We start from the raw sequence: 26,210 nt of genomic DNA on the forward strand, positions 1-26,210 counted from the left end.
AATATTCTCCAGAACCTATAAAGAACTCCTACAGTTCAACAACTTATAAACAAACAATTCAACCCCAAAAATGGGCAACAGACCCGAATCCTCATTTCCTCAGCGAAGATCTACAGCTGGCCAGACACAAAAGGACAGCTACTGTGTGATTCCGCTTCCATGAGGCACCTACTCATCACGGAATGGTTCGCTTAAAATGGTTACAATGGTAAATTTTATGTGCTCTTCTGCCACAATAAAAAACTATCCCTTAATTAGGGAGATTTGGCATTTTTATAACGGCCATGTGAGTAGCACAGAGAACACTCAGCCTGGGCTCTGGGCCTCTCGCTGCGATGCCCAGAGGCCTCCACGGGCCAGGCTCGCTCCTTCCCAAACACCTCGGGTCCTCTCCCAGCTAAAGCCCTGCGCCTGCTGAGCCGAGGCTGCCAGTTCCAGCTCCTTCAGCGTGAGAGCCTCTTCGACCTCCCCAAGGCCACTTCAAATGTCCAGACCCACAGAGTCCCAGTCCCTCCACACTTTCCCCGGGGACTCTGGCTCCTGCTCCTCCGGGTCCCTGAGGTCAGGGGTCAGCTCACTCACTGCCAGATGCCCCACACCTCCCTGACGCAGGCTCAGGCCTGTGGGCATTTGTGGACAGGAGAGGCCTGGGGCGGCCAGCACACTTCCCACAGCGGTGTGTTTATGCCCAGTTCTCTCTACAAAGGGGGAGGAGGGAGCCCTGGGCCTCTCTGTCCACACCATCCGCCCCCCCGCCCCCACAGAGCCTGGTGCACTGTGATCATGGCTGTCCCCCCAGTGCTGACTACACCACACCCCAGGCTCAGGTCTAAATGCTTTTTCTTGTCTGGGCTGTGAGCTCAAGAGGGCGTCCTGGCCAGAATAGAGCACTGTATCCCTTATGTGTGTGTGTGTGTGTGTGTGTGTGTGTGTGTGTGTGTTTGGGGGATGGGTCTCAGGACCGCAGGGGTGTAGGCCAGGAGGACAAGGGGCCCAGAATGGGGGGCAGGTGGGAGTGGGGCCGCAGGTAGGAGGGCCCTAGCACTCATTGCAGAGAATGGGGAGACCTGGGGACAAGAGTCAGGTGGGGAGGGAGGGTACTCATCTCTCTAGACCTGGACCCTGGCTTGTGACCCCTGAGGTGACAGCCAAGGGGAAACAGTGGGGGCAAGGGGGTGTCCCTCCAACTGCGGGGTCTGAGAGAACTCCAGGCTCCTACAAAATAGGGCTACCCAAGGCCTCTCTGCTCCCACACCCCGCGCTCTGCAGGGATCCCTGTGGGGAAAAGGCTATTTTCCACCAGGGTGCCAGAGAACTGGAAGTTGGATTTTCAACCCAGGTCTGGATTCAAAGGCAGGAGGAATGAAGAGAGAATTAGAAAGACTGGCTCATTGTTGGTTCCTTGCAAGGTCTTCAGCGCCACCCTGCCCTGACCAGAGTTTCTGGTACGTTCCTGGGGCCTCTGGAAACTCAATGAGAAATCCCTAACGCTGGTTTGGAGCACCTGTGTACCTGTGTCCTGCTGCCCTACCCGCCCCCCACCCCCCAGCCGCCCCTGTTCTCACCGAAGCTTAGCAGGACACATGAACAGGTGAAGAAGCTGTGCCCATGGTCAGAGTCAGGTCTGGAACTCTGACCTGCCGAGCACCAAGCCCACCCTTGACCTCCCCACCCGCTGCATCCTCCTATGTGGAGAAGGGAAGAGCTCTTTGGAGGCCACATCTGTAAAACCCAGTCTTTCAATCTCATAGGGTTAGCGTAGCCTCAACTCTAATCAGGATCATCCTACAAAAGGATGCTTTTCAGGCTCTCGGGGCCTCTGGCCATCAGAACTTACTTTCTCCCTTCCTAGTAGTCTCACGTAGGGCAAGGTCTTCGATCCCTCCGAGTCTGTTTGCACCCATGAAGTAAGGATGGCAGGAGGATTTATCTGATGGGGGCAGCAATCGACTGGGGTTCAACGAAATCACACACAAGATTTGGTACATGGCCTGTTGCATGGACAGGAGCACTCAGGACTTGTGGGTTGTCACACCGTATCAGCAGCACAGAGGTTCTGTCCTGACCACTCAGGCCCCTCTTTTTGCCTCACAATCCACCAGACTCACCTCATTCTTGTCCCTGTCCTGCAGATGAGAAAACTGAGGCAGGGAGCCAGGCCAGGCGCCCCAGACTTGCCCTTTGGCGGGTCGGACTACCCTTCTGCTTCCAGAGGGGCCTCTCTCAGTACAATGAATCGGCCAGAGTGGTGGGGTCCCGAGGCCATCTGAGGATCCTGGAGGAACCATTCACCTCTCTCCCGGTGCCTCAATCCCAGGCCCGGACTAGCACAGAAGGCCAGGGCCTCAGAAATCGTCTAGTGTCATGTGGGGGTTTTACAGATGGGAGACTGAGGCCCCGAATGGGGACCTATGTAGGGAAGCTGTGCGCCTGTCTTCCCTGCTCCTACTCGACAGTGGGGGCGTGAAGTTGTTCCAGCTCAGTTGTCCACCCATGAGGCTGGATGGTGGGGCCACAGAGCAGACCAGGGAGATCCATGGACACTGAGGGGTCCATACACCTGGGAGGCCCCAGAATTTCCATCCCCATTCTGAAACCTGATTAGAACCCCCCACTTCCCTGCCATCATTTGCCATACCCTAGTGCCCTCCAGGGTGGATAGTGTGAGGGGGTGGGGCTCTCAACCCTTCCCAGCAGAGAACTTGACCATGCAGGATGTACCTGCAGGGACACTACCTCTCTGCACCCTCACATCCCCACATTCTCCTCCCTCCCAGGAAAGACAGGCCCAAAGGCCTCAATTTATAAATGAGAAGATTGAGTGGAACCATGGAGACAGGGGACAGTTCCAAAGGCACATTTCTGGGCAAAGCCAAGACTTGAACTCAGATCTCTTGCTCTCCAGAGAAGGCTTGGAGGGAGAAAAGGAGGACGAGGCAGCCTGGAGCTGTTCAGCTACCAGAGAAGATCCAGAGAGTCCATGACAACTTCTGACTTCCCCCAACATCTCTGAGCCTTCCCTTAACTGGGCAAGGTTAGGCTCACTTGGGAGTGGGGTGGTGGGACTTCTCATGTGTACAGCCCCTCCTGCCATGCATGCCCCACTGCCTGAGTTGGGGCTTCCCCATCTCAGTACCAGCTCCAGTGAACTGGACTTGCCCCAGTTCCTCCCACTCTAGACCTGCAGGCAGGGGCCACGTCCTGTGCTTCTCAGAATCCCCCACAAGGCCTGGTGCAGTGACGGCAAAGTTTGAAGAGCAATGAATAAGTAGAATCAGCATCTCAGTCCCCCTGTCTTTGAAACAGGACATTTGAGCCAGCAGACATCTGGCGTCTCTTCCAACACTGGGTGGGACACCCTCCCCAACAATGCGATCCGCTGCATATGGTCGGGGGGGAACCAAGGCTCCTGGACATGACCAATGCCCCGGGCCGGGCAGGTGGCCCTTCGAGAGAGAGGGACATTGGTCATGTGGCCTCACCAAACTCCTTCAGGCATGCACACGCATGGTTTCCACCATTCGGGGAAGAAAACTTGTCCTACAGAGCCTTGCATTGATCCGGAGTCCCAGCCAAGTCACAGGTGGGATGAGTCCCTGTAATCCCACGGGACCTCCACAGTACTCTACTGTTGCCCTGATTCCCCAGGCTCTCACGGTGGAGTCCGCCTTTTTCTCTCAGGGGAGTGGGGCTGCAAGCACCTGCCCTATTTGAGGGGTGAGTGTGTGACTCACACAGTGAGTGTGTGACTTACTGAAGGGGTTACGGCAAAGGGAGAGGGTGGGCGAGCCCTGCAGATATTCCCTCAACCCCTTCCTCATCCAACCCCAGCAGCAGAAGGAAGGAAACCCAGTTGTGCTTTCTGCCTTCCCACTAACCTGCCTACAGGGCTCCACTTCTCTCTGGGTCTCAGTTTGCTCATCTGCTAAATAGGACCTGCAATGTGCATGAAGATGGCATCCACGGTGGTTTCTCTTCCACAGTGAGCTACACAGAAGGTATATTTGAGAGCGAGGGGTTGGAGGAGGCCTCTTGGTGGTGTGGGTGGGCTTCGTGGACCCTGCCAGGGACCCAGGAAGACTCCAGGGCTCTGCATCTACCGGCCACAAGGGGACTCTCCTGCCACTCAGTGAGTCAGCCTTGGGGGGGGGGGTGTGTGGGTGCGATCGGTGGCTGGGCAGGCCACAGGCCTTGAAGCACAGGCGCTCAGTCGCTGTGTTCCCACAAGTGACTCTGGCAGCTGACTCTATGCCTGCCACAGGAGGCCTAGAGGGGTGCCCCTAACTGGCACAGGTGCTTCCCCTAACATGAATGCAGCTCCCCCGCACAGGGTACAGCAGGCACAGGCACGTCTTTCACACAGGAGGGCACATAAGTTAGTCCACATGGCCATACCTTGAAGCACATGTGGATGGCAGGACCCAGACCCAGCGACTATGGGCGGGACACATGCCAGCTGAGGTCACGCTGGGCACAGTCTCATAAAACCCATAGCTGTGCTCCAGCACACTCTGAATGAGACACCAGTTCCCCATCATCCCTCCAGCCAGTAAACATTGATTACGCCCAAAGATAGGACCTAAGCTATAGGACAACAGGCAGGCACTCTGTTCCAGGAGAAAGTCTGGCACGTAGTAGGTGCTCAGTAAGTGTGGAGACAGGGAAGATGAGTGGAGATAGGGGACGTGAGCAGGCTGGAGGAGGGGCTGGGGAGCCCAGGGCCTCCGCTGCAGCCTGGCCATTGTGGGGCCAAGCCGCTCCCCAGTTGGCTCCTCTCCATATTTTTAGCCCAAGCCTGGAGTCTAGAACCTGCATTGAACCAGGGCCCTTCAGGGCCACCTGCCCACTTATCCTGGACTGCAGCTCACTTTGCCCCTGCGCCCTTTAGCTCACCTCCGGGAACCCTCAAGACCCGTTTCTGCTTCCAGGGAAGCCTTTTCTGTCCATTCTATCCAATCTCTCCCTGTGAGAAAGTATGTAAAGGGGAGGGGAGGGTAGGGAAATGGGGTGAAGGCCACCCCGGACTGGTACTGTCCCAGAAACCCCTAGAGGGCCTTTGGAAATTGCCCAAACTCCTGCGTTTCACAAATTTGGACCTGGGAGGGCCTGGGGAAGGGGCTTTCCCAAGGCCACGCAGGGAGTAGAGAGCACAGCAGTGGAGACCATAGGCGGTCTACACCCGATTGTGCGCCCTGCCCTGTGCACGGGTGCCACACTGGATCTCAGCATCCTCGCCCAAACCCCAAGCCTTCCACAGACTCTCAATCTTCTCCGCCAGGGCCCTCGGAGCACGCAGAGAACCAGCTGCTTTGCCCCAGCCTGAGTCGCCAGCAGTCCATCTGCAAGGGCCTTGGGGCTGCCGCCCACGCTCTGCAGCCCCCAGTTTGGAGGGAGAATCCGCTCTAAGGCAATCTGCTTCCAGAATCCAAAGAAGCCCGCGCAACTCTCCCTCTTTCTGGAACATGCAGCAGCGCCGGAATCCAGCAGCTCAGAGCCTAGGTGCGTACTGGAGCCCTGGCAGTGAGGTGGCCCGGTAAGACAGGTATTTGGGCTGGTGGTAGCGCCTCAGTCTCTCTCTCTCTCTCTCTCTCTCTCTCTCTCACACACACACACACACACATCCCACTAGTATTTCCCAGTAAAACCTTCCTTTCCAAAAAGGCGCTTCGGGTGCAGTGGAGCTCCGTGGTGATCTTTCTATCTGTCTCTCCAGCCAAAATCTGAAACTGCTCGCTGCCGCGGATCGCCACCCAAGTCCCCAGGCTTTGCTCCTCTGAACCTCCCCTCCGCCAAACCTCAACTCTCTTCCCACCGCTCCCTCTCCTCCTCGGTGCCGGCAGTGGCGCCTGCGGGGTTGGATGGGGATAGAAAAATGATCTTTGGTAAAGTAATGAATGCACTAGGCATGATGGGGGGCGGTGGGCGGGCCTGGGGTCCCCAGGACACTTCGCTGGACACTGGGGAGGCTTCTATCGCACCACTGAGTCAGCCTTTGTAGGGAGACCGGCTGTCAGGCAACAGAGCATTTGCCGATCCAGGCTCCCTGGACCCCTGACTGGATGAGGAAGGAGAATCTTGCAAGGACGTGGGGGTGTGGCCCATTTGCACATTTGTTAGCCAGAGATGGCTCTAGGGGGCTGCCGCTCAGGAGGGGAGGTCCCTGGCGGCCACGAATAACTGTGATCCCAGATAAGCACCCGCCTGGGGCTGGGAGGGATTGCTGGCTGGAGAGAGGTGCCTCCTCTTTCCGCAAAAGGGCACAGTTTGGAAGAGGGACCTCTTCTCACTGGTCTAATCCAGACCAGTCCCAAGGGCGTGGTGCCCAGGGCCGCTGAGCAAGGGGACCCGGTGTCTTAAACCCTGAATTCACTGAGCAGTATCAGCACGGAGCTGTCTTGGTTTCCTAATCTGATGGCCCGGCTTGTCACTTTAGCGACGCCGGAGAACCCGTAGCTTCGGGAGGAGCACGTGGCCAGATGGCGCCTGGCAGGCTGCGTCCAGACCCAAAACCCGGCTCCCACCGCCCCACCCAAAACAGTGCCTGGGCCTCGGTGGGGGGTAGGGGGGCGTGGGAGCGGGCTTAGGGTGTGGGGAGCCAAGTACTCTGTCACAGAATCTCTCCCCTACTCCCATTTCCTTGCAACAAAATGCCTCGTACCACCAAGCCTGGCATCCCCCTTCCCGGACCCCTGCACTTGGGGGCCTCGGGGGCGCTCCTGGCAGGCAGTTTTCCCCGCCGCCTGCCTGCCTGCTGCTTTGGGCACCCTGGGCTGCGGATGAGCCCGAACCCAGATGGAGCGCTCTCGCTCCGGACTCCAGCCTCCCCTCACCTCCACTGCTGCAAAGGCCACCGTACTTCCATTAAGTATTTCAATTTTCCATCAAAACAAAGCCCCGTAAGCGAGCGGCTGGAAGAAAGCGGCTAAGGCCCAGATAAAGGTATGTCCCCGGAAAAGTGTGCCCAGCTGCTCTCCAAAACGAAAGTCCTTAGGGACTTTGGCGAAATGTTATGCACAGTATTTTAACGCGTTTTCCTACCTGGGCTCGGTTTTGCAGCCTGCGCAGCCCAGGGCTTGGGCGAATCCGGGGCAGCCCGACCGCTGCAGCGAGGCCACCTCGTTTTGCGTTTTGCAGTCCGGGTAGTGCAAATGTCCCGGCAGATGGGGTCACCCTATTCAAGAAACACCCCCCACCCCCCGCCCGCCGCCCCGGGCGGGGGGTGGGGGGTGGGTGTCTCCAGCTCTCTGAAGTCTTTTCTGAAAATTTCTTAAAACAACTCCCCCAAAAAAATTTCCCCCAAAATTTTCGTCCGCACATACGTGTCTGTATCGTGATCCCGGTGGTAGTTACACGGGTGTACACATACGGAACAATTCTTCGAACTTTCCACTTAGCTGTGTACTGTGCTGAACGTGAATTATAATAAAGAAAACTACAAATCGATTGATTTAAAATACTAAACCTTTCATCCAGGCCTTTGGTTTTTCGTAGTTAAGGTCATTTGCGGTGGACTTTTCGCGTTGCTGACTGCTATGGAAATCAACAAAGGACTACATTAAAAGCATTTTCCTTCTCTGTCCCCTCCTCCAAAGTTGACCAGGGTCGGCCACCGCACAGCTCCCCAGGCTGAAGTTTTCTCTCGCCCCGGGTTCTTGCCTGCTTCTCCCCTGTCCCTTCCTCGCTGTCTTATTTTCGGCTTTCTCTCCTACGAAACCGCACGCTGATTCTTGGACTGGCTTTGACTACGACCCCGGCGGCGTTGACATATTTGGTGGTGTGTGGATCCTGCCGGTGCGGGGACAGAAATACCCTTAGCGTTCACACACTGCGTCTAATTCGGCAAACCGGGACGAGGCCCTCGGCGGCGCCCCAGGGGTCTCCGGCCTGGCCCGGGTCTCCAGACCTTTGAGCTGTGAGCGCTTCTTTCTTGGGGGCGGGGGGCGCGATGGATGGCAAGGTAGCCAGCTGCTAGCTAGCAACGAAAACCTGCGTGCACCGAAACGAAAGCGAAAGAGGAGGGCGCGGGGCTGCTCCCCGAAGCTTCCCGGGGCGCAGGGCTGGGGCCTGGGGCTGCGGCTGCTGCGGCAGCGGCGACCGGGACTGGGGGCGAGGGCGGGACTTCTCACCCCGCGACGAGGAGGCTCCTTGTGCGGCTGAGAAAAGTCGGGTCTCCAACCTGGCGTGTCTGCTGGGGGCCCACGGGCCCAAGGACGGGCCAGGGACCAGCAAGGACTTCGCAAGGCTGAAGTGCGCACCGGCCGGAGCCCAGCGAGGCCGAGATTGCCGCGCGCGCACCCGTGGGTCGCATTCGTAGACTTGCAATGATCTCGGCACCCGGCGCGGACTGCGGGCTCGGCTGGCTCCCGGCACTTTAGTACTGATGGGGCAACGGAGGCCCAGGAAGCAGTAGGGACGCCAGCGGACTTAGAGGGGTTCTCACCTCCACTTCGGGGAGCTCCGAGAAGCAGGAGGCCCGGCCCTGGGGGACGAGAGGCGGCTTCTCCGCCCCGCGCGCTCTCAGCGTGGCCCTGGCGCTGCCCCCAGGCCTACACCTCGCTGGGCCAGGGGCGCTTGGACACGCGGAGAGTGGCTCCCCGAGGAGCTCTCCGGAGCCTCGCCTCCCGCTGATGCAGTTTGGCAGATCGAGAACTGGGATTCCCAGCCCCGGGAACCAACAGAGTCCCGAGGGAAGTTGCAGGGTCCAAGCTACCTGCCGTCAGACCGCAGCAGCCTCAGTCGAGCCTATAGCTGAGGCCTTGTCTGCTTCCGCCCGTTCCCTGAGCTCCTGGGAACACCCTAAGGTTTTCTCGTTGAACTCCATTTACCCCCTTTTGACCCCACACTCTCCAAGTGTGGCGGAGATCTGCCACCAAAGTGTGCCTCAGTTTCCCTGCTTGCTGGCCTTGGACAAAGCCAACTCCAGAGGCCCTCCTCCCTGCCTCTGTAAAGGGCGCAGCCCAACCCCTGGGTGTCTTGGTTTCTCAGCTTGGACTTCATGTGCCTAATCTTTCTGCAAGGGCCAGAAATCTCCTCCTGGCCAGGGAAGCTCGGCTGCTAGGAGAAGAATAAACAGAGCTGTTTGTTGTTTGTGGCTTTGCCCTGAGCAGTGCCTCCATCTCAGGCAGCAGGGGAGTTGGGGGTCCTGTTGCTGATTCTGGGCTGCCTTTTGTCCTGCAGCCTGTGGCTTTGCCCAGAGCTTGTCCTCAGAGCATCCGCAGGTCCCCAACAGCACAGGGGCTTTTAGGGGAAACCTGGAGGAGACTAGCCGATGGCTCTCACAGTGTGGGGGGTGGGGGGCACTGACTACCCAGTTATCTCTATGAGGAAAGGAGTTTTAGAGGAGTCACTGGTTCAACTGGTCAATGCAAGTGGAGGAAGGGCCAGGCTGGTGTGTGGGAGCCCAGGAGGGCTCTGAGAGGGTGCCCAGAGGGGGCCATCCCTTTCCTCTTCCTCCTAGACCTGAAAACATTTTCCAAACAAGAGGTTTGGAAGCAGCTAGAGACCTCTTCTTCTGTAATGTCTCTTCCTCTTCAGAAGCCTCACTGGGGAATTTCTTTCAAACGTGAAAATCCATCATAGTAGGAGAGAAAGCCTATGAGGCCCTGGGCTTTGCACAATAGACCTCCATGAGTCCTCCAGGCCGAGAATTGCTCCCACCTAATAGTCTCCAGTGACAGGGACCAGGAGGGGCCTGGGTAAAGCAGGGAGGAGGGAGCCTGTGTCTGTAGCATGGGCAGGCAGGTGCCTGCTGACAGGAGCTGACAACCCCTTCCTGCGCCAGTGTGGAAGGAGCACCTGTGTGGAGCCGCGAATGTCTGTGATCTGAGTGCCTGATCTCATTCCAACGGGAAGGTGGGGAGGAAAGGTGGAGGAAATGGGGAAAGGCCACTGGATCTTTCTAAATCTGCTCTCAGGCCTGTCCTGTGGCTTTGGAAGTGTGTGACTTTGTGTGAGGCCACATGAGTGAGTGTATTTGGTGTGTGACTATGTTGGTTCCCGAGGAAGAGGTTGTGTGTGTGCTTGTGTGTGTGTGTAGTAGTCAAGTGTATGATTGTGTAAGTATTTGTGTCAACAGCCACTAATGAACTAGTTCTGAGCCTCCGCAAAGCTAGTGTGAATATTAGCAAGTGTCTGCCATGGGCTGTTTTCCTATTCCAGCCACCAAGGCCTCCACCATGTCCCATGTCCCATGTCTGTCCCCAGTCTTGGTGTCTCTCCATCCTTCCTGGACTAGAACAGCCAAAGCCACTGCTGTGTCAGGACCAGCTCATCTCCAGGGCCCTGCCTGAATGCCAAGGCCTCAGGGAGAGTGTGTACGCAGGGCTCCTAGCCCAGAGAAGATATTTTACTCCTTTCTGGGTTTCTGTCTGCCAGCTTGGGGCTTGTCAATCCTGATTCAATGGGCAAGAAGGCCCAGGCTCCCGAGCTGCTCCGGCCTCAGGCTGCCCTTTCCTCCATCATGGTTGCTAAGCTCCAGGGGCGCAGGCCTACGTCCCGCCTGCAAGCTCAAGGGGGCCTGGAGGTCATTTAGGCCGCGGGCTCCCTGTGGGCCCAAGTCAGGACCCAGAAGCTTCCCTCTTTCCCCAGTATCGCGCTGCCTGCAGCTCTGCGGCTCCCTGCCTCGCTGCGGGTCGGTCCTTAACCATTGTTGCGAGGCCAGCCAGGTTCGCGGAGGAGAAACGCGCCGGGAGCGCCCGCGGGCCTGCTCTCCACGGCGAGCGGGGCTTGTAGGGGGTGTGCGTAAGGGAAGAACTCGGGTCTTCGGCGGCTCCAGGCGTCTAGGGCCCCGCGCCCGGGCGGCATCCGGGGCGCGCTCTGCCGACTGCGCCCCGGGCTCCCAGCGGGCTGGGCACCTGCGACGCTCCCACCTGCAGCACGGCCGGGGGAGCCCCGGGGCCTTCGGGGAGCGAGGCCTCGGCAGCCCCGGAGCCCCGCGCCGCCCCCGTGGGCCGCCGCACGCCGCGAGCCGGGCGAAGCATCCGCTTCGGAGGCGGCCCCGTGAGCAGCGCTAAGCCAGCGGGCTGGGGAGCCGGCGAGGTCGGGGTCGAGCTGAGCAGCCCGTACGCTCCGAGGCCCCGGCGTAGGGAGATGACGGCGGCGGGACGGACCCCAGGGTCCCCTCGGAACAGTCGGTTCCTATTTTCCGACCCGGAGCCACCCAGCGCGGCCCCGCGCCTCCCCGGCGCGCAGCGTCCGGCCTCCCGCAAGCCGAGGGGGCTCGCGGCGCTCCGAAGCCCCGGGCCCGGGCTCCCCGGCCCTGAGCGCGCCGCACGTGCACTCACCGTAGCAGGGGACCTGCAGGGCCGCGTTGTGTCCGCCGCTGCCCTCCTGGAGTTTGAGGCTGCCGTCCGGGGGAGTCTTGCAAGCGCCGCGCTGCAAGTAGAGATGCGGTGGCTGCGCGGGCGGCTGCGGCTGCGGCTGCGGCTGCTGCGGCTGCGGCTGCTGCGGGGCCGGCGGCTGCGGCTGCGGCTGCGGCTGCGGCGGGAACTTGTTAAAGGAGCCCCGCGCCCCGGCGCCGCTCTCCAGGGGGGCCGCCAGGTCCTGCTGCCCCGCGCCGCCGTAGCGGGCCCGGCTCTTGGCGTCTCCGAAGCCCTGCCCTTTGGTGGCGGCCGAGAGGAAAGTTGTGCCGAACTTATCGCCGCCGGGGTATGCCCTAAAAGGCGATGAGCCCTCCCGGCTCTGCGACACCGGGCTGTAGTAGGCGTCCATGGCAGCAGCCGGCGACTCGCAGTAAGAGACACAAGTCTCAGCATTCATGCCTGGCCTGCGCGGGCGCGAGCGAGAGCGCGAGGACGCCACCGCGCGCCTCGGCCGGGAGTTTGGAGAGGCGAGGAGGCGGTGGCCTTGCGCGCCGCGCGGGCCTGCTCCGCTGCCTCCTCCTCCCCTCCACGTCTCTCTCTCTCTCTCTCTCTCTCTCTCTCTCTCTCCTCTCTCTCTCTCCTCCTCCTCTCTCTCCCTCTCTCCCTCTCTCCTCTCCTCCTCCTCTCTCTTCCTTCTCCCTCCCCGCAGCTGGCCCAGGGAAAGAACCGAGGGCTGTAAGAAGATTCAGATGTTTCAGAAAGTTGACCAGATCTCCCAAACCCTCTTAAGATTTTAAAGTGGGAGGGGGGAAAAGAGGGAGAGTGAATTTTTCACCCGCCCCCCCCCACTCTCTCCTTCCTTCTCTCCTTCTTCCCCTCCACCCGCTCCCCTCTCCCTCCTCTCCTAACGCCCTCTGCTCCTCCCTCCCTCTCTCTTAAGGAGATGCTACTAACTCGCTCGCTGGGGATTAAACCCGGAGGCGCCGGAGGGCCTTTCCGATTCTAGATTCTAGGCCCCAGGGAGAGGTCACCCGACCCCCCCCGCCCCCCACCACCAGGATTCCTGAGACCAGGCTGAGAACTGGCGGGTCCAAGCTTTCGCCTTAGGGGAGGAGGGCATGCAAGACTTTAGCGACAGATGAAAAGAAATTAGAAAAGAAAAGAGAGAAGAAACAAACAAATAAAAAACAACACCTAACAAGTTTTCACTTTCAAAGTCAGAAGGGTTGCTAGCCTCCCCTTGCCGGTGGGTCCTTTGGACACTTCCCTTCGAATTTGTCGGCACAGCTTTGGGCCTTCCCACTGGTGCCTCTTCTTCTGCTTCCAAATCCTTGTCCCCATTCTCGGTCCCTTTAGGAACTTAGCATACTTCAGAAGCGGGAGTTCTGGGCGCCACCACTTTTCTGTCTTATTAACTATTTCCCTCCTCTATAAGGGCGGTCGGTCAGGGTGTCGAGGGGCCTGTGTGCACTCAAATACCGGAGAAAACCTTGATGGGCCAGGTTACGGAAGCTGTAGAGCTCGGTCCCCTCCCTCCCCTCCTTGGACAGAGCCACGATTTCCTCACGTCTGCACCCAGCCCAGGGGATTCTCCACCGACGGGGTTGAGAGCAAGGAGTTTGGAGACCTGCTGGCCACGCCTCGTCGTCGCGCTGTCACCTGCACACAGCTTGGGGTAAGGGTGAGGCAGCCTCTTCTCTCTCTAGACTCACTGTCTCCGACTGTAAAACCAATGGCTTGGATTTGATGGGCTGTGGTTTCCGTCGGCAACGCGCGCCTCGGGGCAGTGCGGCCAGCCACAGCAAGGGAGTAGAACTTTTAGGGTGCGTCCACCCTTTCCCCAGGGTTGGTCATCCACTGCGCTGTCCCACAACAACTGTGAGGGGTGGAGGTTGGGATCCTCAGTTTTAGGTGAACAAACTGAGGCTCAGAGGGGTCGGTCACCTGGCAGGGGCTGCCTGGGAACCCATGCTGGGGCTAGTCCCTCCGCGGTCCTGGGATGCCAGTGGGGATGGAGACAGCGAAAACGCAAAGAAGGGAGGAATCGGGTCTCCCACTGGGGAATGACTCCTTCCAAGGAGACCACTTAGAGCAGCTTTTGATAAACTGCAGGGGAAGTCTGCGGATTGAGGACTCACCTCCGAGGCAGCCGGATGGGGTGAGAGGTGGAGGGGCAGAGTAAAATGAGAGAGGGCCTGAGCATTACGGACCCAGGGATGTGGGTCGGAAATTAATCTTCTGTGCCTAAGTTCCCCCCAAAGAAAAAAATACCAGGAGGGTCGTGCTTCTACCCCGAACTTCAGCCAGGCTAATCCTCATTCCCACCCCACTCCCTTGGTATCTCTGCTCCTTGCTCTGCCGCCGACTGCTCTATCCCACATCTGGTTTCTATCGTGGCTTACCTTGAAGTGCTCGTTAATAAAGATATTCCGAAAACCTAGGCCAGGGGTGCGCAGATCCGAACCCCTCCCCCTCCGCCCATTGGGACCCGGGCTTTCTGGCCCGCAGACATCAGCCACACAGATATAAGTAATTTTGTATTTATTGAGCACCCATTGTGCCAGAAGCCATCCTCACATCATTCTGCCTGCCACCCCAGAACAACATGACAACGCTCATCTTGTCCTACCCATTTTGCAGATGGATAGACTGAAACTTGAAGAAATCATCTGATTTTCCAACCTCAGATAGTAAAAAGTGGATAAGCCTCCCATCATTCCAAATGCTCCTGTCCACCCAACTTCTTTCAGTTCTTAGAACCTGCCAAGTTCTGCCTGTAGCTTAGGGGTTACCTCTACCTGGAATTTCCCAATCTCATTCTCGGGGGCTTTTGTCTTGTTAATGATTTGGGGTCCAGCTTAGGGTCCCTTTCTCCCAAAAGCCTTCTCGTGTCTCCTGGTGGTATTTAGTGCTCCCATTTGCTGAGTCTCTATCTTGGACCATGTTGTTTTCTTGGTTGCGCATGTCAGGGCGAATCTTGACCTCACTACTCAGAGGTTCCTAGAGGGCAGCATATGCCATGCCTGGTGCCTCACAGATATTTGTGAAATAAAATATTAAAGCCAGAGCTGTTGGCAACTAGTTACTCTCCCTTCCCCCTTCAGGAATCAAGCGACAAAATTAAGAGCTGCCAACCTCTCTGGGGCTGCCCAAGAATAGTGACCTCGCCTGTTTTGTTCCCTACGGGACTTGATAGAGCATAGGTCCTCATGAAATGTGTGTTGAATGAATGAACGAAAACGGCATGTGGCCCAGAGGCTTAGGGGTGAATTTTTGCCAAGGAGTGCCAAGCAAGCAGGCTATCCGTTCCATGCCCCCGGAAGCTGCCTGCAAGCACCTTACATGCTGGCAGCAAACCCTCCCTCTACTTCTCCCCCACGCCTTCAATTCCAGGCCTAGACATGAGGGGAAGACCAGGAGCATTGAAATGCATGGGTATAAGACAGGTGCCCTTGCAATTATACAATATTCTCCAGTAACCTTTGCGCTGCTGCCAGCTCTCAATGCAAAAAACCTACCCAGTTCCAGGAAGCTTTCTTTGAGCACTGCCTCTCACCACCTACCCATCCGCACTTTTATCACCTGTTTCATTAGTGCCTTATTAATCAGCCTTTTCCCCAGCTACCTGGGGAATCTCAAACCCTGGGCACTTGGGCACAGCATTTGATGCCTTCAACTAGAATCCCTTTGGTGCACCAAGGTCCTGCGTCCTTGGAACCATGATGAGAGCCTTCTACCTTTCTACACTGTATCTTATCTTATGGATGGACTCAGAAGAAGTTAGTACTTGCCGGCGTGTCAGTGAGGAAGCATGTACTTGCATGTGGGTTTGCCTGTGTCGGGATGAAAACATGCTGGGTGTGTTGTTTGCCTCCTGAAAACCACCACTGACCCCCTCTCCTAAGTCCCTCCGAAAACACACCTTTCAGGAGGGAACAGTGATAAGCGTAGCTCGTTATTTCTGCGTGCGTTCAGTCATTTGTTCATCCGTCAGTCCATCCATCTGTCCATCCCTCCCTCCCTCCCTCCCTCCATTGCTAAAAGCTAAGCCACTACCACCCACTTCCCCCTATGAGGGTTATCAGCCATCCGGCAACTCCGAGGGCACTGAAGCCAGGTTTTGGCCCTAGCCTCTGCCTTCTAGGTGAGTTATTTCTCCTGCAGCTAATGCTCCCTCTGCTTGCTCTTTGTCTTGAAGCTCTGAAGACTGCCTTAACTTGCCTGGCTTGGCCACATCTCTGCGCTTCCAGTTATTTCACTACGCACCAGGAAGGATGCCGATCATCAGCGCTCTCTGTTTTAAGTCCTGCATACCCACCCCTTGGCAGGCACATTTCACCTGTCCCCTTTATTCTAGTCTACCTTTTGAAACTCCTCCTCTGAGGGCTGCAAGCAGCTTCCCCCTTTGGAGGGCTCCACACACAGCTGGGGAAGGGGAAATGCTGAAGAAAAGCCTTTCTTTGTCAAGCCCAAGTGCCTAGGGCCACCTCCTCTGGGAGACCTTCCTTCACTACCCCAGCTACTGCTCGGTCACATCTGCCCGTTTATTTTTTCCCATGATATCTATGCTGATCCGACATGATTTTCACATTTGTTGATCGACTTGGTTTGTTGTCTGTCTTCCTACTAGAATGTGAGTTCATGGCTACTCTCTCCCCAGTAGGAAGTACAGTGCCTGGCACACAGTACTGCTCAGTAATATCTGTTGAATGAATGCCTGAAGGAGTGAATGAATGAATAGCAGGGGAGCATGCTCCAGCATTAGAGGGCAACTACTCAGTCCTTGTGGCTCAGGGCTGGAAATCTGGAGATCAGGCATGTAAGACTGAGTTGGTTAGAAGGTCTTGGATTGGGGAAAATCACCGCAGACACACCTTTCTTTCAAAGGGAAGGACAGGGACTTCTGGAATGCTCAGTCGAGCGTCTGCCTTCTGCTCAGGTCTTGATCCCAGAGTCCTGGGATCCAGCCTGCCTGACAATAACGGGTTGTTGGGTTGTTGTCTTTGTAGTCATTGGGGCTCCCTGCTCAGGGGGAGCCTAATTCTCGTCTCCCTCTGCCTGGACTCCCTCTGCTCATTTGTGTTCTCTTTCCGTGTCAATAAATAAATAAATAAATAAATACAACCTTTCAATAAAAAAATAAAGGGAAGGACAGATGTGGAGGCTTCCCCTTTGGTCTAAGCTTTCCTCCGTGCTCGCCCCCCTCCTTGCACTCTCACCCCCTACTCTCACCCCTACAGTGGAGCTCAGGGCTTGGGCACTCTAGCCCTGGGTGGCCGACTAGCTTATCTTCTACTTGACTTCTCCTGACTGCCCCTAGCCTCAACTTCCAGCTTGAGGAAAATAGGGAGCATACCCACCTCAGCCAGTGTGTAGACTACTTGGCTCCAAGTTGCCCCTCTTCAGATTGCAAGAGGCAACAAAGACTGCTCAGAAGTTTGGGGCTGATGAAAGGATGTTTTGGACACCTGGAGAATGGGCAGGAAGAGTCAATATATAAATTGGGGAGGGCAAGAATCTTATGAATTTTGCACAGGATCCCTTCCTGTCCCTGCAGACACCTGCTCACAAGCCTCACACGCTGGAAATAACATAGTATTGGCAATAATGTATTGGACAACTGTTTTAAGTAAGTTCTTGCACATTGAGATCTTTGCAGTCCTCACAATAGCCCCATGGTGGTACTATTATTCTTATTTTACAGTGATTAAAACATCCAAGCACAGAGAAGTGGAGCAATTGCTTAGTGTCAACAGCAAAGCAGGGGACTTGATTCTAACCTAGGTCATCTTACATCGGAACCCATGCCCCTGGGGCATTTGGGTGCTCAGTCAGTTAAGTGTCTGCCTTCAGCAGGTGGTGATCCCAGGGTCCTGGGATGAAGCCCGGCTTGGGGCTTTCTGCCTCGCGGGGAGCCTGCTTCTCCCTCTCCCTTTGCCTGCTCCTCCCCCTGCTTGTGCTCTCTTTCTCTCTCTCTCTGTCAAATAAATACAATCTTAAAAAATAATAAAAATTAAAAAAAAAAAAAGAACGCATGCTCCTGATCACTTTTCGTTGTCATCGGAGACCTCTGTAACCAAAGTCTGGTTCTCAGAGATTTCTGGGGACCGGCGAGTCGAATGGTTCTTGATCCCCCCGGGCTCCAGGGCGCGCAGAGAGGCTCTCACTTCTCCAGGGCTGAAGGTGCGCGATAGGAGTGGACCCGGCCGGGAGGGACTCGCAGCGATCCGCAGCCCGACGGCGCGCGCGGACCCACGAGCCTCCAGCGTCCCAGACCCCGCCCCGGTCTCCCCGAGGGCGGAGGGACGCGGAGGCACCTGCACCCTGTGCGCCCGCTCCCGCGCTGCCCTCGGGCCTGCCGCGCCCCCTGTTGGACGGCGGCAGGGAGGGTGGCACTGCCGCCCAGGTTCTCCAGGCCGCGGGGCGCAGGACGCAGGACGCCGCAGGTCCGCGCCCAGGTGCACCGGCTGCCCTGCGGAAGGAGCGGGGTGGCCTAGGAGCGTTGAGCTCGCGGGAGGACCTAGTCCGAGGGGCGCGGGACCAGGTCCCCGCCTGCCCTTCCTTCCTGCAGGGCTTTGTACCCCGAGTTTCAGTGCTTCGCTTTTTCCCATGTCCCCGGGCCCCCTTCCACCCCAGGCTGGGGACGCGCCGGAATTCGGTGCGGGAAGAGGTCTTGGAGAGCAACCGCCTCCCCCACCTCCTGCACTTTGTTTAATAAGGTCGGAGAGCAAGGGGTGGAAAGGAAGCCCGCGTTCAGGGGCTTGTCCTGCATTAATCTGAGAATGGCGCGAGCTCCCTCCCGAGCTGCCGGATAAGCGAGGCGTTCTAGAATTCTCGTCGCTCACACTTGGTCTTGGGCGTCGAAGTAACAGGGGGAAGGATGGAGGTTTTCACAAAGGACCCACCCCGCCGCCTGCTCCAGCCGGGACGCGCACCTTTGCCCACCCAGATGCGCTCCCGCGCTCTCCGCGCCCGCGCCCCGACGTCGCCCCCGCGGGCTGGGTTCCCAGTCGTGGAAAGGCGAAAGGCGCAGGCCCCGCGACGCAGCCGGGTTCCCTGCCCTCCTCCTCCCAAGCGCAAGGCGGGGGGAGAGCTCTGAGGGCCAGAGAAGGCGGAAAATAGGGCTCGAAAGCTGGTGAGAGGGGGTCTGCACTCTGCCGGGGCGACCGCCTTCATTCCCCATCCGGAGGGGACCTTGTCAGAACCAGAAGGCTTCCTCTGGGCTCCCGGCACAGCCCAAGATGCACCCCTGGCTAATTTATACCTGCAATCACTTCTCTCAAGCATCATTATTAGCCAACCCCCCAACCAGGTGTTTGGATTAAGCCCCCTGGCCCTTGTTTTCTCCCTGTCCTTTCTCTCCTGGAAGTCAGTCCATAAGGTTTCAAAAAGTGGCTGGAAAAGACTGGTCCTGGGAAGACAGAGACCCAAACACTCCCCCTCACATTCACAGGGATCCTGAGGCACCTCATAGGCAGAAACCTCAGTTTCTTGAGGTGCTTGTTGGGAGGAGAGGATCTGTCCTGCTCAGCCTGAGTTCTGGGAAAGCACTAGGAACTCTGTGCCCATTTCTCTGATGGGAAAATGGAGGCTTCAGCAATGTAGGGAAAGAGGTGGCAATGGTGATGGCCAGAGGAATCTGAGGCTGCCCTTACACTGTGTGTACCTTACCTGTCTCTGGGGAGAGGGTTCAAAACTTTCAGCAGAGTCTCAGAGGAGTCCTTAACCCCAGCAGGTTAAACTCCACTGGTCTGGGCAGAGCTGACTCCTGGGACCAAACTGGGCTTTCCCCAAAGTCCTCTCTGGTCCTCAGACCTGTACTCTGCACCAGAGAGGCCCACATGCTCCTCCTGGGAGCATCGGACTGATTCCTGTCCAGTGAGGGTGGTCTTTACCTCCCCCATCACAGACAACCAAGCTGGAGCCAGAAGAGGCAAAGGGGCAGGCTTTTATGGGGGCAGGAAAGAGCTGGCGTATTGATTCTCTCCCACTGGGGATCCTGGAGTTCCACCCTGGGCCACCCTCCCTTTTCCCTTGGTTCCCCACCATTGCCAAAACCTCCTGGCACATCCCCAGTCCCTCACCCACCCGCCTCACTCTGCTCCTATCACTAGGGGAAGCAGGGTCCCTAACTCCATTTCTCCTTCTCCTCAACTTCCAGGGCCCTGGCCTCCAAAGTCCTCCTCTATGGTTTCATTTGTCCACTTACCCCCTCCGCCAGCCCCAAGAGTTTGTGGGGCAGCCAGTGGTAACTGTGTTGACTCCAATTCCAACACTTCCCACTTCCCCCAGTGTTATGCTCAAGGATGGTGGGAGAAGGCTTCTGGATGTTCTCTGGGACAGAGCTGGGCTGGGGAGTCTGCGGGTAGTGATGGAGAGGTCTCGGGGGCTGGAGAAGGGGGAGGTGGAGGGAGGAGGGAGCTAGGACAGCAATTCCATCAGGGGTTCAGAGCCCAGCTTCGGATTCAAGTTTGAATCCCAGTTCTGCCACTTTTTGGCTGCGTAATGTGGGCCAAGTGACTGCCTTTGGAAGTCTCGGTTTCCTCTTCTGCATAATGGGGGTGATCACAGCAGCCACGTCACAGGATGGCTGTACAGAGTAAATGAGATCATGTTCAGTTAAGGTATTTTCTAGTAACAACAGTAATCGTCTCCTTTCCATATTGGAGAATCTGCTATTTTAACATCATAGCTCAGCCTTACAGAAGCAGAAATGGCCATTTGGGGTTTCTGTCCTTCTACCTTTGGGGAAATGGGCCATATTCATCCTCGTCTCTGGCCACAGCTCCTCCATGGATGGGTCAGGTTCTTCTCAAAGCACCGAGAGTGAAAAGGCCAAAGGAGTTCACAGCTTCCAGAGTCCTGCCATTCCGAAGTTGGTGCCAGTGGTTGGTGGAAGTTATGTAGTGTGTGTGTGTGTGTGTGTGTGTGTGTGTGAAAGGGGAGTTAAGGGGAGTGCAAGCTCCTCCCACCCTGCCCTTCAAGCAGCAGCTCCCTCACACCCTTTGATTCTTTTTGTAAGCTCCCCCCTGTCCTGTAAGGTAGGGTGTAAGCCCCTGTTTACTGCCAGGGAAGTGGAAGCCCAGAGAGGTCACACCCTTTGCCCAAGGTCATATTGCCCACAACAGGTCAGGCTGACCCCCAAGCTCAGTGCCTTGGGCTCCCTGGCCTGGTATCTTTGTCCCAGCAATTAGAGTGGGCGGAGGCCTCACCGTCCTGGGGTGGGGGTGGGAAGCTGGCATTTACATGCCTCCCCTGCACCCCTCCCCCGCTGACTGGCCAGCCCCAGGCCTCGGGCCTCTCCAGAGGGAGGGATCCTGGCCCTAGCACCTGTCATAAGAGGCAGCCAGGGCGCACATTCTGATCCGCATAATCCCGAGGCTTGTGATTGGCAGGGAGGAGGGGGAGGAAGGGTTGAGGGGAGGGCAGGGCAGTGGAGAATGCCGAGAGAAGTATTTGAGGAACCCCAGAAACCAGAGAAGGAGGAGAGACAGTTACAGAGCTTGGCACAGTGCCTGGCACATAGTAGGTGCTTAGGCCGTGGTGGTTATTCTATTTCTCTTGCCTCCTGCGCTCACTAGCTGCCTCTCCACCTCCCTACGTCCTCCAGCGGTCGGGTGGTATCTGAGGACGCCCGAGGTCTGACCTGGACCCTCTCATTCCCACTCAGCCTGCGGTCCTTCCCTCCCTGGGACCTGGGGGCGCACAGCTGGCCTCGCCGCCACCGCACTCCCCCGGGCACACCCCAACGGGCGCGCACAGCTGTGGGCAAACTGGGACTACTTCTCTTCCAGTTGACCTCTCCTCCCCTAGCCCAGGGAGGAGGGAGGGGGTGGGGGAGGGGGATGTGGGGGCTTTCACCGCCGAGAGCACAGGGCCCAACTGCAGCGCGGCCGGGTGGCTCCCCAACACCTAGCCCTCGGGGGAACCTAGCGCGGCACCGACTCCGCGCCCCCGGTACTGGAGTGAATGGACTTGGAAAACCCAAAAGGCAGGCGTCAGGATAAAAGACACAGCACATCTAGGGCGTTGCGCCGGGTTCGGGCCGCCACCAGGGGACGGAGGCGAGGCCCCGCGGTGGTGGCACCTTCCCGGAGTTTCTTGGATGCCGGTTCAGGCCCCCGGGGGCGCAGCCGCGGATGCGTGCAACGCGCCCTCCCTGGGTCCTCGCCCCAGGGCTGGAGCTGAAGGAGGCCGAGCGGGCTGGAAGAGGAGCCCCCCGCCCCCCCAAACGCCGGGGAGCTGCGAGCCCGCGGAGGGGGCGGCCGCACCGCCTGGAGCCAGAGTCCCGGCCGCGTCTGCGCAGTGAGGCTCCGAGCTCGCTCTCCGCCCGCCCTGCCATCCCCGCGGGCGCCGCACCCGTCGGCTACTTTCTCTAAGTGGAATTCGTTTCCAGGCTGGGGTCGAGTTGTTCAGGGGCTGGTTGAAAACGCGCGGGCTCTCGGGCCGGGGCAGAACTGGTTGCTAATCCCCGATCTGCGCGCAGACGCGCGATCTTGGAGCCTTGGGTCACTTGTCTCCGCGCCTCAGTGTCCCCAGCTGTGAAATGGGCGTGCTCTTTGCTGTTTCCTGGGGAAGACGCCACGAGGGTGGGGGCTCCCTCCACTCCAGCTCTTACCCGTAGTTGGGACAGTGGCAGGATTTGCCCGGCTTGGAGGAACACGCGGTGCTCGCTGTGACCTCATGTGCAATCGCGTTCAGATGACCCGGTCGCCAGGTTCCCGGGGCTCTTCATCCTCCCCCGGTCCGGTCCTGGGACCACGTGCCTCGCCCTTTAGGGACTCTTCTGGTCCCCAAGTGTGGCCAGTCAAATCCTTTGAGGATTTGTCTCCTTTAAAATAATCGGCTGGAGGATCCCTGGGCGGCTCAGCGGTTTGGCGCCTGCCTTTGGCCCAGGGCATGGTCCTGCATGCGGTGCGGCATGGAGCCTGCCTCTCCCCCTGCCTGTGTCTCTGCCTCTCTCTCTCTATGTCTATCATAAATAATAAATAAAATCTTAAAAAAATTTAAAAAAATTAAAATAATTGGCAGGACTCACCCTTTCGCTGGCCAAGCTGGCATGGTTTCCGTTTCTGGGAGATAAAGTTGGGGAACCAAACGAGCTTTGCTAATTATTGCACCTAGAGTAGACATGGATGCCTATTTCCCTCTTTTTTTAAAAGGTGAAGTTCACATAACCTAAAATTAGCCATTTAATTAATTTATTTTTTTTACATTTGCCGTTTTAAAGTGAACTGCAGTGGCATATAGTACATTCGAAGTGTTGTACAACCACCACCTCTGTCTAGTTCCAAAACCTTTTCATCACTTTAAAAGGACCTATATTTTCCTTTTCTCAGTTCTGTCACCAGAATGGAGCTGTAAGTAGGCAGACAAACTAGATGCCAGGAGTCCATACCTTGTACCTCCATGACTTCCCTTTTCAATGCCTTTCAAAGAAATTCAGTTTCTCAAATGATTTGCAAGGTTGATCTCAGGGGACTGCGGAGCCAAGGAGGTGGGAATAGGGTGTTTTTTTAGAACCCAGGGAACCAGTGTGTGTGTGTGTGTGTGTGTGTGTGTGTAAGAGATTATGAAACAGGGCACTGGAGAACCAGGCCCAGGTAACAGGTGCTTGCTGGTCCTGCTCATCCAAATTACAGGTGCCATCGTCATTCTGCAGGATTAGGGACTCTGCATTTACAGTTTCATGCAAACATTTCACAGCGGTGTCTTTTAACCGTTTGAGGGCAGCCGCTGTGGTAATCGCATGAAAGCAAAGGATCCTCTTTCTAGAAAGATGCAGATAGATGTTACATTGGTTTCCTGGGGCTGTCATAACAAATGACCACAGACTTGGTGCCTTAGAAGAACAGAAATTTATTCTCTCACAACTCTAGAGGCAAGACGTTTGAAATCAATGAGTCATGAGGGCCATGTTCTGGGGAGGACACTTCCTTGCCTTTTTCAGCTCCAGATGGCTCCAGGGTCCCTGTGGCTTCACAACTCCCATTTCCACCTCTATCTTCACATGACCTTCCCTGTGTCTTCTCTTCTTCTGTGTCTTATAAGTACACTTGCCACTGGAATAAGGGTCCCCCTGGAGAATCCAGGATTATCTCAAACATCTTTTTTTTTGTCCCCCCAAAACAGTCATACTCACAGGTACCAGAGGTTAGGACCTGGAGATACCTTTTGGGGGCTACCATTTCACTCAGCGCACCCAATTTTGCATACAATGTCAGGGCCTCCCAGACTGCTGTTTAGGCCAGGAGTCTCTGATTTAATTCCTTTCATCGCAAGGGAATCCTGCGATGTTGCTGTCAGGAAGGCAAAGGGGAAAGAGGCCACACTTGTGTCCATGGTTTCCCTTAAGGACCCCCCTCCCTACACACGCGGTTAAAAGAAGAAAACGGACCCACTCTTCTGCCCCCTTGATATCGTCTACCCTTTTGAGGGAGAACATTCCAGAACAGAAGGCTAGAGACAGAAACTGGTTTTGCCTTTTGACAAAGAAGCCCTTGAAAAATGCAGCATCAGCCGGAATCTAAATTTGTGAAAATGGACCAACAGGAAATTTTGCCCTGTCAGACAAGCTTCATAAAGACCCTGTAGGGGCTCTCTGGCTCAGAGACGCCTTTTAAGAAAATTGCAACTTTTAGTCAAACCCTGAGGGAAATCTCACAAAGATCTTCACACTCCTTTGTGGCTTCTCCTGGGGTGGTGACAGAAGAAACAAGCTTCTCTCCCTCCCTCCCCTACCCGCCCCCAAGGGGAGCAGTGTGGAGAGGAATCAGGCAGGGCTGGGGAGAGTTATTCTCAGAGCTAGGCAACAGGACGGCCCCAAAGATAGAAGTGACAGCTCCCTCAGCTGAGTCCCTGGGCCGTCACCTGTGTCCTTCCTGCAGATCGGATTTATAGAGTGTAACATTTTAATAAAAAACACACACACCTTCCCATTTTGGTGCATTAAGAGATTTCTAACAAAACACTGTAATGTTGCTATAAATTTTTCTCCCAGCACCCTCAAAAGTCATAACTCAGCTCTAGCATTTCGTATTTAATGTTTATTTTGATGGCAACATTCCAGCCAGCATAGGGGCTCAGGGTGGGGAAAGAGAGAATGCAGAAATGTCTCCTCCTTCCTAGCCATTCACTGTGTGTTTTTAATAAAATCCCCGCAAATTGGGGAGCTGACACTTGGAAAGGAAGGAGGGAAATCATGACACCTTATCAGGAAGCACCAGTGGCCTTAGCTCTAGGGAGAGCTGGGGTGAGGCCCTGGCGGGGTCGGTCCAATCTGGGTCCCCAGAGGGTTTTCTGGAATGTCTCCTCTGCCCATGCCATATGTTCTGTCTGAAATGCTCTTCTCTCTTCCCTCTAGCAGCTTCTGAGGCACAGAAGCTTCATTTTCTGGAATTTCCTCCACACCTGTTCTCCACTGGACAACTCTCCCTGAAAAGTATTCATTCTATCCACTTCCACCTGTAATACAATCTGGGGCTGGAAGGCAATCAGGCAAAAATGTTGAGCGAATGAATGAATGAATGGACCCATGAACTTAGTAGCCCCGGCCAGAGAATTCTGTTTCACTACATCTGAGCTACCTTCACAAAACCAGCTGTTTTGGGAGCAGTTAATTATTTACTGCTTTAAAAAGAGATCTGAATAGTTGAGCATCATATGGAAACCAGCTCTGGCCTCCTTTTCATTCCAAGTTGCTGTATTCCAACCGTCTTATGCCCAGACACAGGTCAGAAGAGAGGTCAGTTAGGCCTTCTGGTCCCTTACTTTGCCTCCAGGTGGAAATGAAAGGTGAGGTGCCACTCCAAAATGCCAAAGACGTGGTGACTGCTTCCTGGAGGTTGAGACTAGGGGTCCTGATGATACCTGATGCTTTAGCTGTGGGGCCTCCCCAGGAGTCTCCTGCCTCCAGCCTCTCTTTCTCAGCACCTCACGGCACCCTCTGCTTGTCTTCCCATGGGGCCACTGGTCAAAGAAAGCCTGGGTTTCCAAGATGACCCATCCCCAGGGCTTGCTCAGATTCTCAGTGGAGATAATGAATGGAAAACATGCTTGTGAATGGCAGAGTGCCACAATGCCGTGGAGGGGCACTTAACACAGTTCAGTGGTTGAGAGTCACATGGGTAGTGAGCGGGTCAGACCCTGGAGTCCCTGCCACTGTGTCACCTACTGGCATGAGACCTCAGTTTTCTCATCTGCAAACTGGCAGTAACTTTAGTAATTGGGTCCTGGGGAGGAGGAGAGAGGATTACTTGAGAAAGTTCCTGGGGGTGATTGGCATAGGTAAGTACTCTATCTTCATTCTTTAGGATGAGACATGATCTGGCTGTCGACCTGCTACTCCCAGATCTCTGGGCATGGTCGGCAATTTGGGCAGGGGTCCTGTTCCTCCTCTCCTACCTCTACTCCACACCCCTCCCCAGAAGGGAGAAGTAGTCTCTTCCAGGCTGCTTTATTTCACTTTCTCTGTGGAGGAAAACTGTTCTTTCATCAAGGTTTGAATCCTGCCTCTGCCACTTATTCACTGGTCAACCTCAGGTGAGTTACTTAACCTCTCTGGGCCTCTGTGTTCCTATCTGATGAATGAGGATGATTATGCTGGCCTTCATACATGCCTCTGAGGACGAAAGGAGATGATGGGAAGGTGTGGTACACAGAGGGTCAGGGTCACTTGATAAATATGTTTTCTTTCCTCCCTTACCCCAAGTAGATGACAAGTGGATACCTTATACCTGCTGTTCTGGGTGCCTCTCCAGGGCCTACACACAGATGATGCCTATTAGCTGCCACAGGTGGATGGATGAGTGGGAGCTACATTGCCCATACTGGGGAGCTCTCAGGGAGATACCTCACTCATCCTGGCTCCATCTTTCCTTTTTTTTAAAAAGAAGATTTTATTTATTTATG

The 26,210-nt window shown here is 56.2% G+C and overlaps 1 protein-coding gene across 1 annotated transcript in view; it reads right to left on the reverse strand.

Moving 5' to 3' along the window:
- Nucleotides 1–12,032, reverse strand: part of ALX4 (ALX homeobox 4) — a 45,676-nt gene extending 33,644 nt beyond the window's left edge. Inside the window, exon 1 of the mRNA XM_077862970.1 lies at nt 11,283–12,032. Coding sequence (XP_077719096.1) covers nt 11,283–11,757 — 475 coding nt within the window. The 5' untranslated portion in view covers nt 11,758–12,032. The remainder of the gene's footprint in view (nt 1–11,282) is intronic.
- Between the last annotated feature and the right edge of the window lie 14,178 nt (nt 12,033–26,210).

This window comes from Canis aureus, chromosome 21, assembly GCF_053574225.1.
Source record: "Canis aureus isolate CA01 chromosome 21, VMU_Caureus_v.1.0, whole genome shotgun sequence".
Lineage (NCBI taxonomy): Eukaryota > Metazoa > Chordata > Mammalia > Carnivora > Canidae > Canis > Canis aureus.